General features: G+C 34.8%; 2 protein-coding genes across 3 annotated transcripts; one reads left to right on the top strand and one right to left on the bottom strand.

The window, feature by feature from the left end:
• Window positions 1-4,541: 4,541 nt before the first annotated feature.
• Window positions 4,542-7,190, top strand: LOC120082904 (CASP-like protein 5A2). The gene is made up of 3 exons (XM_039038309.2): window positions 4,542-5,084; window positions 5,917-6,049; window positions 6,809-7,190. The coding sequence occupies exons 1-3, from the start codon at window positions 4,876-4,878 to the stop codon at window positions 6,998-7,000; spliced, it is 534 nt and encodes a 177-aa protein (XP_038894237.1). The 5' UTR covers window positions 4,542-4,875; the 3' UTR covers window positions 7,001-7,190.
• Window positions 7,191-7,283: 93 nt separating this feature from the next.
• LOC120082903 (homeobox-leucine zipper protein REVOLUTA-like) lies at window positions 7,284-16,211 on the bottom strand. 2 transcript variants are annotated; one of them, XM_039038307.2, is made up of 18 exons: window positions 14,832-16,211; window positions 14,472-14,637; window positions 14,125-14,213; window positions 13,942-14,032; window positions 13,733-13,828; window positions 13,520-13,633; window positions 13,345-13,428; window positions 13,107-13,262; window positions 12,958-13,032; window positions 12,645-12,751; window positions 12,347-12,530; window positions 11,444-11,632; window positions 11,030-11,110; window positions 10,720-10,854; window positions 9,585-9,919; window positions 8,054-8,159; window positions 7,799-7,951; window positions 7,284-7,633 (listed from the first exon to the last, which is right to left on the bottom strand). In XM_039038307.2, the coding sequence occupies exons 1-18, from the start codon at window positions 15,062-15,064 to the stop codon at window positions 7,484-7,486; spliced, it is 2,544 nt and encodes an 847-aa protein (XP_038894235.1). In that variant the 5' UTR covers window positions 15,065-16,211; the 3' UTR covers window positions 7,284-7,483. The 2 variants fall into 2 exon arrangements, with proteins under 2 accessions (XP_038894235.1, XP_038894236.2); XM_039038308.2 differs by having other exon boundaries at window positions 13,942-14,015; window positions 14,832-15,819.
• Between the last annotated feature and the right edge of the window lie 942 nt (window positions 16,212-17,153).

Raw genomic sequence — 17,153 nt, 5'->3', positions numbered from 1 at the left:
ATTCATCCGTTATGAAACCAGAAGAGATGCCGAACAATTATACTTTAACCGTCTAATTAATAGACAATTAATATAATCACATTATATTCATAACCTATGGATTAATATCATATATTAACCTTAGTATTTTTCCTTCACTAGATATAAATCATATTTATATCCATTTTTCTCCAAATTAATGTATCTCATACATGAAATTATGATATTATATATAATCGAACTCCCTCTCGTCAATTTGAACATTTCAAATTGACCCAAAAACTGATTCTCAACTTTTATCCAAGCTACCAAGGGGACCTTATGGACCTACGGCTCGAAGCTCCAACGGTACATGAATAACTGACTAAACTCTTTATCCACAATATCCACCATCCATTAACTGCCAAGCATTTCACTAAAGATCGACAGTTGAACTCTTCTTACCATAAATATATTTCTATGTCCATTGAATATAACCAATTATCAGTACGATGACCCTTCACAGACACTCCTAAGTACAACTGGGCCAATTTACTGTTTTTCCCCTATAGTTACATCTTACTTCTTAAGTACTATTGATCCCTCTAATGAACAATACAACATAGTCCTACTATGTGTGAACACCTTTCAGTCATGAGAAGGTGTGTGACGCCACATCGTTCAAGCCTCAAGATCAGCCCTTAAGAGAGTAATCTATCTTACCCTTGCTTCGGGGAAGGAGTGAACTTCATCTTATGAAGTTGAGTTCTCAACTCCCAAATCAGAAGAATCCCCAAAGTGGTAGGTTTGCCTATTGTGGAACTGTGTACAGTGGCAATGCTATAAGGAAGCTCGTAACCAAGACAAGACGGCATCAACTGCAGGCTATATGTCGATCATGATTACTGCATGACAAGTCGAGTGAGCTCCACTCCCCTCGACTATGATAGATTGGGCATGTTCTCGCTTACGACTTGGGAGAGTCTGGGACATTCCCTCATGATGGAACAACTACCTTCTTTGTGTTGTCTACTCAAGGAAAGAGCGAGTCGGAGCTCTGGCCACTCGCACCCCATGCAAATCAAAAGACCGTCCTCAATGGTAGGAGTTCCCAACTCACTCAGGATTGAGGTCATGTTACCTATGGTCATCCTAGTGATGTGAGGTCTCTATCATGAAACGGAGTTATATGACGAGACTTTAACATTTCGTGGTCAGATCTTATACAAACTCTTTGTATAGGACGCCCCTGCTCGCATGTCCTCTACACGAATGATCAGGATCAGACCATCTGTGACAAGTCATAACACTTGTAACTTTTCCACAAAGCGGGTTGTATGCGTAGTGTTACAAGGATAAGGTTTCCTTCCTATATCCATATACTACAGACCATTTTAGTTGTCACTTAAGACATGATTCACTTACATGTCACTACATACATGCTTAAGTTACATAAAGTAAATATCATATATATTATACATCATAAACATTCGTACAGAATTGTTTACAAACTACAGGACACGAGACTTTAGGGCACAAACCCCAATCAAATTCAAATTCCATACAGGAATTATTCTAAAGCTTAACTACCATATCAAGCATGAGATAGATTACTAAGCAACATCAATATGCATTCAAACTTGCGTAAAACAAGGTAAGTACATGATACTGTGTGAACAAGTTATATTGGATACTCGTGTAGCAAGAGTCCCCTAGGAGAAGTCAAAAAAATAAGTGTGGACACCATGCTTTGTTTTTCAATTTTAAATTCCATACATGAATTCTTCTAAAGCTTAACTACCATATCAAACATGAGATAGATTACTAAGCAACATCAATATTCATTCAAACTTGCACAAAACAATGTAAGTGCATAATACTGTGTGAACAAGTTATATTGGATACTCGTGTAGCAAGAGTCCCCTAGGAGAAGTAAAAAAAAAAAAGTGTGGATACCATGCTTTGAAACATATTTAACTAACAATTTTTGTACATAGAACCACATGATACCTCTTCATGTCACCATCTTCACTAAAATCTTCTTCATCAATTCCAAGATCTTGAGGATCATCAACCTCTTCATCGCTACCATGGACTGAGATATCTTCCTTGAGCTGAAAGGGAATAGCAGGCCATCAGATTCTAAACATGAATTGTCATCTGGAACCAAAGAGACAAGATAACATTGAAGAAAATAAATTTAAGGAAATAAACAAATGTACATGCTCTGCATATACGAGGCTAACTATTAAGCACACTATGTTGGTAAGAAAAAGATCAAAAGACAATATACTTCTAACAGAAGAAATAGCCAACAAGTTCTTTAGAAAATTAAAATCATTTTTCAACTTACCTCCTTGGAAGGTCCATCGGAAAACCTTGGAGAGCTCAGCAAGAAGATAGGTATTTACTAGTATCAGTCTCATCTACCCTGGATTCATCCCTGGTTACAAAACGCATAAGAAAACTGAGAAAACTGGTTACACTATTGGTTGATCCAACACTACAGCCCACATGCATAAGAAAACTAAGAAAAAGCATGATACAATGAAATGAAATAGAATTAAAGAAAACTGACTACAAATCCTTGCCAAATTCGAAGGAAATCAAATCAGATAGCATACTTGATAAATTTCAAATAAACTACAAACTTAGTACAAACGACAGTAAAGAAAAACTTACTAATAGAAATTAGATTGCATACTTGATAAAATTCTAATAGACTGAAAATGAAATAGAGTAGAATCCCTCAAACTCTAATACAAAAATCAAAGAAAGTGGATGCAGACTTCATAAAAAATTTGTAAATCGTTCAAGCTTATCACAAACACTAAAGAAAACTTACTGCAGAGTCTTGCCGATTTCATAACAAATCAGAGCATGGATCTAAACGGATGGGCGTCTGGCGCAGATCTCCACACGAGGCTGGGCATCTGCCATGAGGCTAGGCTAGGCGTCTGGCGAAAATCCAGTAAAGGACTAACGAGGGGGGGGGGGGGAATGGATCTGAGGACAGCAGATCTGCAGGGCTGACGAACGGAGGTTGTTGTACGGTTGTCGATGATGGGGAGAGGGAGAGTCGGCAAGGAGAAGGAGAGGGAATGGCTGCTGCGAAGAGAGGGTTTTAGGGGGTGAGGGGTTTGCGAGAGAGAAAACGATGAAGGGGAAATAATAAGTTAATTATTTTTTATATTTTATTTGAAAATTTTGGTAGGAGGGAAACCAAAGTTGAGAGGGAAATGAAAATGGGAAGGGAGGGAAACAAAAAATAAAGATTAAAAAAATATTATTTTTTATATTTTACTTAACACGAAAAATATGTCAAGTAAGAGTTTCATATACTTGACACGAAAAACGTGTCAAGTAATGGTTCGCGTAAAAGTATCCGAAACATTCCGTTAATCTCCGCTTTTTTAACCCTTTTACTTGATATTTTCTTTTCTAAAAGATCATTACTTGACGTTTTTTCCAAAGAAATGTCAAGTAATTAAAAACTACAAGTGTCAAATAATATAGATTTTGTAGTAGTCGTGTTTGATGTATAAACTATTTTAGTTTGAAGAGAAAATAGTAAACACTATAACAAAAAATTTAAAAAAAAAAATGATGAATGTAAAATAGTACAAAAAAATGTAGCAAATAGGGGTTTTGAAATAGTGTTGATGGTAGAAGAATACAAAATAATATTTACTTTAGCCAAAGATGGTTATTATAATATTAGGATAGATTTTTCCCCAAACACATTCTTTGTAAGTAAAATAACGTATTTTATTGCAAATTTGAGTTTACTAATGTGTGAACCATGGGTTCAACTAAGTTAATCTATACTCTTCATTTTGAAAACAATGAATTATGTATATTATCACCTTCCTCTTTTCCATTTCACACCTTCAATCCTTTTTTTCGTTTATAATATTTTTCATTGACCCTAATTTTCAAGTTTATTTCTGATATATGTTTAAATTTGTCCACGTAATCAACACATAAAAATATATGAACTTTTTTTTTTTGTTCAGGAATCTAACAGCAAAAACCTTCTATCGTTATTTTGAAAAATATTTTAAACTTCGAGAGTTAAAATAAAACTTTTTGAGATATAGATGAAACTAAACCCATAAATTACATATATACTTTTTATAATTTAACTTAAAAAAGAGAAAAGAAAATTATGTATATATTTTAAAAAGTAATACTTGAGTGCAATCCGACTACACTTATCTCCATATATCCCCTTTAATTACAAAGAAAAAAAAATATATTTAAAAAATATCAATTAAAAAAATTTGTCACGTGGCAACATATGATTAGATACTTAGATGAGCTGCCTTATGCAACCCGAGATACACATTTTTCTTTTGGGCACATCGTAAGAACTGCCTCTATTAGTTGCAATTGTACCTCAAACCCAAAAACCTAACTCTCAAACTTATACATATATTAAAAATTTAACCATCAAACTTACATGAATTGTAGGAATCATAACAATTGTATAAGTTTGAAAGTTTAACTTCAATTCCAACTTTTATCCAAGGTGTAATTGCAACTATCAATACTTACTATACATAGGTTTTTTTTTATTTAATGAAATTAGAAAATATTTCGCAGTCAATTCCCAAAGCAGCCCCTTATTGATCGGCCATCGCCGCGCCGTACGTTCTTCTTGTTGGTCGTAAAACATTGAAGGATAGGATCTCAATTCTTCTCTCACGTCAGATTCCCAAAGAGAACACACATAGATTTGATTTCCGTATATGGCTCCTTGAGATTCTCGATCAGCTTAAGAATCCTCTTCATTATCCGATAAGGGAAGGAGAGGTTAAGAGAGTGACGGTATCCCCGATTCCGGCCGTGGCGGAGCAGAAGCCGACCATGCGATTGGGGAAGAGATGATGAACTGAGGCATCGAATCGTGGAGAAATGAATGTGAGCCATGCGTCGGTTCACCCGGTTGAAGATCCCCCCACAACCGATGGCGCGAATGCGCCCATGGTCAGGATGAAGGACACGGAAGGAATGCCCGGCACCCGGGGAGGACTCGCTTTGCGATTCTTTCAGTTCTTCTTTGCGGCGGCGGCGCTGGTTGTCATGGCTACTACTAGCGATTTCCCTTCTGTTTCTGCCTTTTGGTAAATCTCAATTTGCTTCAATTGAACCTCTCTCTCTGGACTTCTGATTCTTACAACTTTATTGTGTATTTTGTTACCCGATTTTGCTTCCATTTCTGTGGAAGGATAGGGCGATTTGTTCTATTAGTAGCTTTTGGATCTAGGATTGGCTGGATTTGATCTTTTCTTAAAGTAATTCAACTTGCTTTATGAAAGAGATTTAAATTTGCAGTGAAATAGATTGGCTTCCTTTGTTCTAATTGGATTTGCTACTTGTGCATGTAATTATGATAGACTTTTGAATTAAGTTAAGGCCGAATTTTGTAGCTAATAAACAAGCGTTGTATAAAATGTATCGATTGGTTGTTAATGGCAACTCAAGTGGAAGCTTTAGTATAGAAGTGCTTGATGACATAGTTGATGGGTTCATTAATCAGTTGCCCCACTGGCTCATGAACTTTTTATTTCTTCACTAACCATCAGAAACCGTGAGCCTCGGTTAAGTAGTAAAATGTTGTCTAGTTGGAGCATTTCATGGTCCTATTTTTTGGAAGTTGTAAGAAAGAACAAAGGAATTATGAGTTCCTAGACATACAAAGAATGTCGATAACTTGCTCAGATTGTTATTATGCTTTACTGACTGACAATAGTTATTTCTTATATTGTCAGTCATAGATTCATCAGCATCAAATTTAAGGTTCATCTTTTTATCGTTTACTTCATCTTTGAGTTCTTAGCACATGGATTTACATCTTATGCTCAGTGAAGCTATGAAAATTTAGATTTGCTGGTTGATTTTCTACAGTCTTTATGTGTGATGTTTCTTAAACAAATCAATCTTCTGCTTTTTCAGCTATCTTGTTGCAGCAGCTGGTTTGCAGAGTATGTGGAGCCTCTTGTTAGCATTCATTGATATATATGCTCTACTAGTGAGAAGATCCTTACAGAATTGCAGGATAGTCAGCTTATTCACTGTTGGTGACGGGGTATGTTTATAGCAAAATTTTGATTTTGGAATCCATAGATTCACTCTTGTGTTCTTGAATATTCAGGAATCTGATTACTTTGCTGCATTACTAGATGTCTCGAGGCCATTTTTCTTCAACTGGAATAATGTGTTTCAATAATGAAGTTGCTGTTGTTTCTTATTTTAAAAAAATGCTAACTTTAAGCATGATGGTATTCTCTTGGGGTTTTGACCAATCAGTGAACTGCTTGGTATTGCTAGAGAAAATCGATGCTTGTTATTTTATTTTTCTTTTTAAAATATACATAATACAACTTGGTTTGCTATAATGAAATACACATTTAGTATTGTTCCGGTTCCCATTGAATTCAATTCTGTCATATTATATACTTGTATCAGGTTAAAATTAATCAGACTCAACTCTGCATTGACAATTTAAAGTAGTTGAAATTACATTGGATCAGGGTAATTAATGTTTTGCTATATTTTTCTCATTAGTTCAACCATAAAAATGAATTGGACTTTCCATTGTTGTTTCTTACATGAGCAATGTACGGATATCACTCTCTGTAGCTGTTGTATAAAAAATTCATGACTGCATTGCAATCATTCTTATATGATAACTCTTTTGAATACATAGAGATCTCTTTAGAACTCACACAATTTCTGCTACCATTTACTTCTGACCAATTATTGAGAATGTACTTTTCCCTTTTCCTGACTTGACTCTGAAATTTTACTAGCCTAGCAGCTGACACCTGAATGTTTTTTCCTTCAGATCACATCTACTCTCACGTTTGCTGCGGCTTGTGCTTCTGCAGGCATCACAGTTCTTATAGACAACGATCTAAGTAGCTGCAGCAAGAATCACTGTGTACAGTTTGAAACTGCAACGGCCATGGCATTTATTAGTTGGTTTACTGCGTTGCCTTCATTCTTCATGAACTTCTGGTCTCTTGCATCCCGATGAATTTCACTATGAAACTTGAAAGATATTAATTCACCGTACTCATTACACCCTCTGCTTCCTTGTTGCTGTTTCTTCCTGTTTTATGATATATGATGTTTTGTTGTAAATGTCCTAAAATTGAATCTTGCAATGCCAATGTGTAGAATTTGCAGTTGAGGTTATAAATATGGGTGTTTCGATTTGGAAGTCAGTTCATCGCTTGATCATTATTGCAAACAACCTGATGGCAATCCATCAGATACAAATAAATTGTTAACATATTGTAAATTAACTTCAGGTTTCGTTTTGCGTAATGCAACATTTTCCATTCTTATCATTCAACAAAAGAATTTGACATCGTCCGAAAACTTCCCCTGCCAGAGATACATCCCTATAATTCAAACCCGAGGCTGATATATAGATAAGATGTTACAAAATTGTAGAAACCCTTCCTGTTTTCTTGGACTGTTTACATAAATTTCAACAAGTGTACAGGGAAAAGAATCACAGGAACGACCAATTGACGAATGAGAAGGCTAGACAGTGCACAGTAGACTCATCTTCTGCAAGAACTTTCCATGCAATGGCTTGTTCAAAGGAAGCATGTCGTCCCATTGTAGACATGCAAATTCCAGCAGGAATGTAAGCAAAGCCCTGATGAAGAAACGAGTAAGATTCAATTTAGTTTGTTTGCATGTTACATTTCTAATTGATCTTGAAATAGAAAATCATCATAAGTTTCCTTTATGCAGTATGAACTGGATCATCGATTACAAGTGAGCACGACAATGAACTAAAAGGGAGAAAATAGAAGGTAACCTGATTCATTAAGCTGGAAAAAACGGCAGAGAAAGCCTTGCGGGCCGAATCGCCAAAAATTTTATCCAAAGTGATGTCTTGTAAGGCAACCAAGGTTGTCTCCAACATATCAAGGCCTGCTTGGTTTGCAAACATGAACACTGGGGGCAGTGACTGCAAACCAACCAATAACATAAATTACAACATAGTAATTAAGTTCATTTTTGTTCACTTGAGGGGCTTTTTCTTTTTTAATTTAAAATTTTTATTTTTTACCTTGAGAGAACAGCATAGAATTGCATCCTGATGATTCCATAGATGTTTCAACACTGAGTCACCATCCACACTGTCTGAAGGCACCAACTCTGTTCCAGTATGGCATCTGTGAGACAGAGAGAGAAAGAGAGAGTCAACTTTTTATTTTTGTGGCTTATTATCTTGAATTGTAAGGATAATTTTCTGGGTCATTTCTTAAATGGTAGAAGGATTTTTTATTTTTAATGGATTGATTTCTGATTTGGTTGTTTTTCTTGGATTATAAGTATGCCTCATAAATAAACTCTATTTTATTGAACAGGAGTGTGCTTTTTATGGGAGGCAAAAATAAAAAATAACCCTTACTTTTAATAGATATATAGCATAATAACAAATCAACATCTAAGAACCTTTTTTTCAGATAGTTTATCATTCATTTAAACATCCAGTTTATATGTAAACATATACACACATATATAATCAACCAAGAAAAATCATAAATGTAATATGTTTATACCTCTCTTTTTCGTCATAGTCCTTGATTTATGAATAAAAAGTTATTTCAGTCTGTTCTAATATTCTTTTAATAGATTATTGGTAGATGATTACTTGTTTCCGCTCTCTATTTCACTCTCCATCTTTGCAAAATTTCTTATTTAATTTCACAAGGATCAGGGTATGGAATGAGAATTTGTGGGATCGAGTTTCTAGCAAGGAGTTTTTGAAAAATTTTAATTAAATAGTTAAGGCCTCATTTGGTAACTATTGATTTTTTATTTTTGTTATTAAAATTAAGCTTATTTTATCCATATTTCTTACAATGATTTACATCTTTTTGAAATATAATGGTTGAATTTTTAGCCAAATTCCAAAAACAAAAATAACTTTTCTAAGTTCCCAAAATTTGGCTTGGTTTTTTAAACTATTGGTGGAAAATAAATAACAAAAAAAAAAAATGGGAGGTAGACATAGTCTCCATAGACTTAATTTTCAAAAATAAAAACAAAAAAATAAAATGATTAGCAGATGGGACCTAAATTTTTTACTATAATTTTTCATTAATTCTACCTTGAGAATTTGAATTTATAGAGAAATTACTCAAATTTTCTAGTATAACAAAAAAATTACCTATTATATTATTCATCTATATATAATCTAAATGTAAATGTTCAATCCAAACACATCTTTTATCTTGACCATAAAATAATATAACTTGAAATTTAGATTATTTATATACTAAAAATAATAACATAACAATAATTATCATAATAAAATTAAAAAAGAAGCAAATAGGGCAGGGGCACAAAAAATCCCCATTGGCCCCGTCCTGACGAGGAAAATGAACATCTCTATTTGGGCTTCACGTGTACCAGGCATATTCAAGTATAAAAACGTATTAATTTCAACAAAGACATACTTTTTCTTTTATCCACCTTTTAGTAAGTTGAGAGATTTGAAAAAAAGATATTTGAAAATTTGAAACCAAAATGTATGAAGCGATTTTTAAACATACAAAACGTGAAATATAGAAAATAAAGGAAAGAGAAGTAACCTGTAGCCATGGCAGATCCATCGAGCCAATGTAAGAGCTTCTGGACAAGCAGATGATAGCTTTGGCTCTGATGGTGAGCTTAATCCAGAGGGAGATATGGCGACTGCAACCCTCTGCACGGCTGAAACAACGCTCCGAACATACTGTCTAGCCATCGCTGCAACATTATCCTGCAGGTTGCTACCCAACGGGAACTGAAAAGCGATGGTCAAAACCGATCTGAAGTTAGAAGTTGATGCAGCAGCAGCAGCATCTTGAGAAGCAGATGAGCCAACTTCAAGACTGGAAGTGAGATCCAGAGTCCTATTTGAGTTCCATGTATCTTTTGGGTCACTCTGAATGATTATAAACCAAACAAAAAGCATGTTGGTCAAAGTTATCAGATTTCAGTGAAAAAAGATTTTGTCAATAGTTTTAACAATTTTATGAGAGAATAATATATCGCAATACTTTTCTGTCAGTTTTCTGGAGTGATCTCTTACTGTCTTAACCCGACAACATTTGAAGTTGAAACTGTCATCAATCGACTTTAGTGTTTGTGATATTTCACTCATGTGAAAGTTGAATCGAGATAATTAACAATGTTTTTGATATACAAGTACAAAAGCTTCAGTCTCGTTCGATAATTATTTGGTTTTTAGTTTTGAAAATTGTGCTTGTTTTCTCACTTTTTCTTTACCATGGATTCCATGTTCCTCAAGTAAACATTTCAAATTATTGGTCAACTTTCAAAAACAAAAACTTTCTTAAAAACGATTTTTTTTTTTTAGTTTTCAATACTTGGCTTGATTGTTGAAAGCACTCTTGAAAATGGTGTTTATAATTTTCAAAAATTAAAAAAAAAAAAAAAGATGGTTATCAAACAAATGTCCCCGTAATACAGTTCTCGGTGAAGGAAATCAAAGTTCAAAAGGGCAGTTCTAAGAGAGAGAAATCAAGTGAGTTTCAAATGTTTTCTTTAACCCTTTCCAATATATTTTGGATCTACAGAACTCTCCAAGAGGCCTATGAAAGATCCTTTTTTTTTAATATGCTTTACAATATTTAAAATTTTGACCGAAAGATTTGTAGAAATCAACATAGGTGATAGGACAGTGCATGAGATTAGATTAAAAGAAGCACAATTTAACTCAACTGTTTTAGAATGTAATGGGATGATCCTGAAACCAGAAGCTAGCAGCACAGCATCATCAGGAAACATCTCATCGATCGGAGCAAACACAAGTTCAGAACATGCCCCAACAGCATGCTCATCGATTCCAGTACACACCTGCTCGACATGAGAAATCAAGAGAGCTATTAAATTCATCCAAACACAGCAAACACATCAGAATTTTTCTTCACAAATAATGCATTTGATCATTTGATGGCCCTCCTGATTGAGGGCAAAGTCCAGGGTATTAAACAAACTACAGATGATATCAGCGCAACGGAGAAGACAGTACCTGCAAGAGATGAATGTCCCGGGACATAAAAGCATCTTCTTGAGCAAGAGGGTGGCTTTCAAGTCTTACAACTTCAAGCAACTGGATGAACAAAAATAATATTGAGTTAACAGATGTCATTCCCAGCATAAATCTTGGCGGATGATAACCAAAAACAAATGGCAAAATTTCTGTTAAAAACTGGTCATGTGATATGCCACAATCATGCATTCAGAAAAAGATGATACACTACAGTATCACAATATATTCAGATTAAATGGATTAATTTGTACACATAAATACTTTTATTTTATAAATACAAGTGGGATTGGGAGGATAAAATCAACAGAGTTTTACAACTTGAGCCACATCGTGGATGGGTTTTATATATGCCCTTCTGAAAGTAAATGGTGCAAATGCAATTTCATTACTTACCTCTTCTTGTTCAATTGTATGACCGAGTGGCATGATGATTTGACTCCCTGTAAACCTCATCGGTCTCATGCCTGGGGATGCGTACGAGCCAGTTTTTAACGATGTAGCAGAGTAGGCATCAACATTGAAATCAGCCCACTCAGAGCGATGCTCTCTCAAGAAGCGAATTAGAGCAATTGGAGGAACATTCTGAAAGGAAGACCATTATCAACAAAACTCATTAACTAAAAACCTAAGATGTCCACTGAAGTTTCATCTGTTTCAGTTTCACACCATAAACATATAAAATGTCCAGAAAGGCAAATAATCTTCAATTTCATAGCCATCTGGAAAACATCCAGGACTGAGTAAAGATGCCTATAATTTAAAAAAGGTAATATTTTTACTTCAAACCCTAAAGTCTTAAAAGTTGCAATTTGGTGCCTACCTCAGTTAGGGGTTAAATATCTCAAATCATCATATCACCAAATCTCAACCCTTTATTTTTTTACATGGTACATTTTCTTTGGCATTAGCTTATTGTCTCTCTCATTCTCTCTTCACATTATTCACATTTAGTAACAACAAGAGTGTTCTGAGAATCTTAACTAAATCAAGAAGGCTAAACAAAAATCAAGTAGAAGAACAAACTAAAGGAGTAAAACAGTAATATCTAAAATAAAGGTCATCAGATGATGCAGATATTTATGCTCACTAAACACTCAAAAACAAGCTGAGTTTAGAGACAAGAGTTTATATATTGATAAGGAAACTTCTAAATCAGGAAAAATATCAAGAAACGAAATCAAATAAATAGAGACTCGCTCATTGTCTTGCTAAAGCTGCTAATAGCAGTAAATCGAATGACAGTTCAAAGCACAACCATGGAGAAGAATGAAAAATTCTAAACAACTTTTAACATACTTGGAGAAGCATGGAAGCCTTTGCACAAAGGATTCCCCCATGGAATGCAAGAGAGTTGACTGGATCATATGAGGTATTTAGATTCTTGCTTGAATTTATGGCAAGGGTCACATCTTCAGCTCCATCACAATTGATCAAAGACCACCCATCATCATTGAATCCATTGACAGCATCATTAAATCCTCTACAAGGTAACAACGGAAAGAGACCTTCAAAGTGTTCTTGTTCAAACCATGTTAAAAAGCAAGGGGACGAGATCAATAAGAAACCTTCATCAAGTAAAAAATTATATATCTACCTGCTCAATCTTTGGCTAAAAGTTCGCAGAACAGCCGGTTGCCTGCCTAAACTGTATACTACTTCACCACTTGTCTCTTGAGCAATTTGCCTAATGTAGCGAAGAGCCTAAATATTTGAAGTAATAAAAAGGAGATGATGAAAATTCGATCAATCAAAGTGTTCAAAGGGACCAACCATTCTTAAACTTTTCCTTAGTATGAAGGATTCATATATCAAATAACAAAAACTCGTTTCAACAATCTTGGACTGCAACATATCTTTGAGCATTAGGTACTATTTTCAAACAATATAGAAAATCTAGATTTACTCACTGCTATAGTCATTTTCTGGGCAACGGCCTTTGATGATTCATAAAGTGGTCGTACTACCTCTGGAACACCCCAAGGCTATTGAATTGAACAATCATTTAGAGACTCCTTTCTGAAATAATATTAACAAAGTGAATGTTGAAAAATCGGACCTCAAGATTTAGGTGGTCTACAATGTGGATGATCGAACCTCCACCCTCACATGGACGAATCAAATAGCCACTGGGAAGCATTTCAGCTCTCACAAATTGAGAAGCAGAAGCTGCATTTGGTCCTGTGCCAGACCCAGACAGCGATCTCTCACAAACCTCAAAGAAAAACATAAGTACGCTAAGCACACACAATTATTCAGAAAATAGGATAATGATGCAGAATAGGAGGAATTTTTACCACAAGATTGCTATTTTCTAAAGTTCTGGTATATCTTAGAGTCCAAAAATCTCGTGCAGGCGCTAATGTAGTAGGAGCGTAAACCTAAAGTAATTTGTTCGTCATTGATTCCCTCTAGAAATATGTCATTGTTATCTAACAGCACAACTGTAATACATGTCCAAATAGAGTTCACCTGTGTATAAACAAGTTCGATTGTTCCACCATCACCAGTGGGAAATGTTGTAAAGACTTCAAGGCTCCGGCAATCACGAAACCAAGATGGGCGATCTTTTAAGATCTCTGCAATCTGCAGAAGAACTTATAATGGTGAACAAATAAATTCAACTACACACACTATTTACTACCATAACACACATTGCTAAATCAGTAGTTTGAGCATGCTTGCCTTCATGGGCTCTAAACCGACAAGACCACAAGCTCGAGCAGCCACTCCACTGCAACTTTGTGAAATGGCAAAGATTCCCACCGAATCCGGACCAGGCTGGGAGAAATATTCCCACAACAAACCCGGATTAGAAATGCTATTAGGCAAAGGAAATCTGGCTTATGAACAACATACGAAAGTGAAGGGAAAGGAATGAATGAAATTAGAACCTTCATCCCAGGCATCTGGACCCAATCGACAGCAGTTCCTGTAGCCTTTGAAAGGAAGGCTGCCAAAATCTCCTCTGCAATAGACAAGAGTCTGCCATAATTGTTATAGATTAGACAAGGTAATCAACATTACAGCTTCTTAAACAATGCAAGAAATAGCATATAAGATGTCTCTGAAATTACCCAGCAGGGCTACTAGCATCTCTAAGTGAATGCTGAGGGGTAGTAGCCACTGAGTCACAAGCTGCATCAGTAGTTGTTGCTGCTGGTGCCTACAAAACAATTGAAATGCTATCCAGTGACAAACTAGTCCCAAAAAGACAACGATCCACACAAATACTGATCATTTCAATCGATAATTCTTATAAAACTTCACCACTGGACAACCATTTTTCGAAGTGAATTAAGACAAAGATCAACAAAGCATAAAAGTGAGGCAGAAGCACCCAAAATTTAGAAGAGAGAATGCATAATTAAGATAAAATGATCGCAGAAGAACAAAAAGAAGAAATAGGAGGAGAAAGGCATACATTAGCAGTTTGCAAATGTTGACGCATATACCCATTCTCACAGACAAGCTGAGACACTTGCTTCTGCAATCTATCATTTTCCTCCATCAATAGCTTGTTCATGGCCGTCAATTTACTGTTTAGTGACTGTAAACGGGAAGCCTCTTTTCGTTGTTTCTCTCTACATCTACAAAAAACCAACATAACCCCATCAAAAACATCCTTACTCCCAAGAAAAAAGCATACAAACTCAACCAAACTACACCAACAATGGAGATTCCACAGTAAGCAAAATGTACTGCCAAATGGCAATACCCTCAATCAATGATTTCAAAAGAAGAACAAGCAGAAGAAAAAGAACCCCCATCAAGTTCCAAATACCTGCGGTTCTGGAACCAGACTTTGATCTGCTTAGGATCGATGTTGGCTAAAATGGGGCAATCACGGACCAGCTGCTGGCGGCGCAAAGAGCTTGGTTTAGGACATTCCGCATAGACTCGCTCAAGAGCCTCCACTTGCTCCGTCGTGTAACGGACATATTTGCCGGTGCTGTCAAGGTGGCCATTGATACCCCCATCGCCACTCTCCCTGTGATGGGCCATAGCCATGGCCATTTTCCCCAAATCCCCAAAACCAGAACTCTAAAACACAACACAGAAAAAAAATGGGTTTCCGTTCAAACTAAAGAAGACAAAGTTCCTTGGTAAACTCCGCCAGGTGTGAAATCAAAAGTCTCAAAAGAGACAAAGTTCAGATGAACGTAAATCAGAAGATTCACAGGAAAAGCTCCCTTGATCAACAAAATCTCTTGGGGTTAATCTTTTTTCCCCCTTGAAAGAAATGAAAGCTTGCCAATAGATTCTTCAAGCTTCCAATGGTTTTCACATAACCTTTTTTGGGCTCCAAAATTTCGCAGAAAGTTCCAAAAGTTAAAACTCAGATTCCTCGCTACTTTTTGAAACCCAATAATCCCTTCTTCTTGCCTCCCACTTTATCCCCAAATCCCCCAAATTCATATTCCCACTTAGATTCACCAAAATCCCACTTCGTATTCCCAAATATGTATAAACTCCAACTTCTACTCTTCCACTTAAACTTCCCCAAAAACCCACTTCAACTCACAGAGCAAGAAATTCAAAAAAGAAGAAAAAACAAATCTCCACCAAACAATCAACTGAAGAACAACCCCACCAACTCTGCAGAAGAATCAAACAGACCCATCAAACATTCAAGAACAAAACAGCAATAGACCGTCTCAGCTGATTGTAAAGCAACTTTCACAATTATATATATACACACATATAGAGAGAAAAAGACAGAGAGAGAGAAAAAAGGGTCTAGTCTTGTTGCAGAGATGATCCAGTTCTTCAAAGGTCACAGAATGGTTCAACTTTCTTTTTATTTCAATCTTTTATTTTATATTCTTTCTTTTCCAATTTTCTTGTTTCTTGAGTTTCGTCGCTGTCGATGGTGTTTGTTTGAAATGACATGATAGACAGGTAGCTCTTAGGCCCCCTCCGTCAATCTGTCTTTCGATTCTTTGACAGAAGAATGACAAAAATCTTTTTCTATAATATTCTTCTTTTCTTTTTTTATTTTTTCCTATTGGTTTTTTCATTGTTTCTCTCTTTCTTTGTTCTTCATATTCAAAGATCTTTTCTGGTTTTTGATCTCTGACCCTCTGCAGTAACAGCAACCAATTTTCCAGATTTCTCAAGTGCTGTAGTGGGCAGGGCGACTCTAGATCATATCATAGCTCTTGGGGAAAATATTACCCAAAAATTATTTTAGTTGATTTTTGAGATCCAAAATTAAGAAAATTATTTTAAATGATAAAACTGTTAAAAATATTTATAAAATATAACAAAATTTTAGAACTATCAATGATAGTTGATAGACACTGATACACTTCTTATAAAAATTTTACTATATTTTATAAATATTTTTGTTCATTTTTTTATAATTAGAAACAACCCTGCAGAATTATATATTAAATTTTGATAATCTAAGTTTATTAATATATCTTTTTAAGGGATTATATAGTCAATCCATTTAATTTTCTTGAGGTTTTCATATCTAGATTCATATTTTCTAGTAAACATATTGATATTCTAAGTATGCAAATATAAATAAGTCTTAGATGTTAAGGTATCGAACAATCAATAATATGAAATAATTTTTTTCAGAATAGGTGAAAGAATTTAAACGAAAAAACCTAGAACGTTAAAGCGGTTGGATTGAGTTGAAGAAATGATTTATAGTCTAGCAATTGATAATCAAATTTGTATTTGTGAGGTCACACAGAATATAAAATGTGAGAGTTGAGAGAGATTTAGAGAGAGTGATAGAATTCAATTTAAAATAATCTAATTTAACATACATAATATATTTATGAGTGGAACTAAAAGAGTTTTAGTTTTGAAAAAAATAAAGAAAATATGAAATATGAAAAGTCTTGAACTCTCACAACCTACTAGAGTTTTGAAGGAGTTATATTAATGGTTGAGATTTTAAGGAAATTTGAAATGAATTATAAATAAAAATATAAAAGGTTAAAAAATTTGAAATTTCAACTAATCAAAATTGAGTGACTATAAACTCATTCATTATAAATTTTTCTAATAATTTGTATTTTCAATATTATAAGAAAAAAAATTATGAAAAGTATGTTTTTTATATTTTAAATTTAATTTTATTAAAAAT

Source organism: Benincasa hispida, chromosome 8 (genome assembly GCF_027475165.1).
Source record: "Benincasa hispida cultivar pf3 chromosome 8, pf3_genome.v1.1, whole genome shotgun sequence".
Taxonomy (NCBI): domain Eukaryota; kingdom Viridiplantae; phylum Streptophyta; class Magnoliopsida; order Cucurbitales; family Cucurbitaceae; genus Benincasa; species Benincasa hispida.
Note: the sequence above shows the minus strand (reverse complement) of the source record. Positions and strands in the feature narration are given on the sequence as shown.

Coding starts and splice junctions, on each gene's coding strand:
- LOC120082904 (XM_039038309.2), top strand. CDS start 4,876: ATGAATGTGAGCCATGCGTCGGTTCACCCGGTTGAAGATCCCCCCACA. Junction 5,085..5,916: donor CCTTCTGTTTCTGCCTTTTG/GTAAATCTCAAT, acceptor CTGCTTTTTCAG/CTATCTTGTTGCAGCAGCTG. Junction 6,050..6,808: donor TATTCACTGTTGGTGACGGG/GTATGTTTATAG, acceptor TTTTTCCTTCAG/ATCACATCTACTCTCACGTT.
- LOC120082903 (XM_039038307.2), bottom strand. CDS start 15,064: ATGGCCATGGCTATGGCCCATCACAGGGAGAGTGGCGATGGGGGTATC. Junction 13,263..13,344: donor TAGAAAATAGCAATCTTGTG/GTAAAAATTCCT, acceptor TTTTTCTTTGAG/GTTTGTGAGAGATCGCTGTC. Junction 12,752..12,957: donor CCCAGAAAATGACTATAGCA/GTGAGTAAATCT, acceptor TCAAATATTTAG/GCTCTTCGCTACATTAGGCA.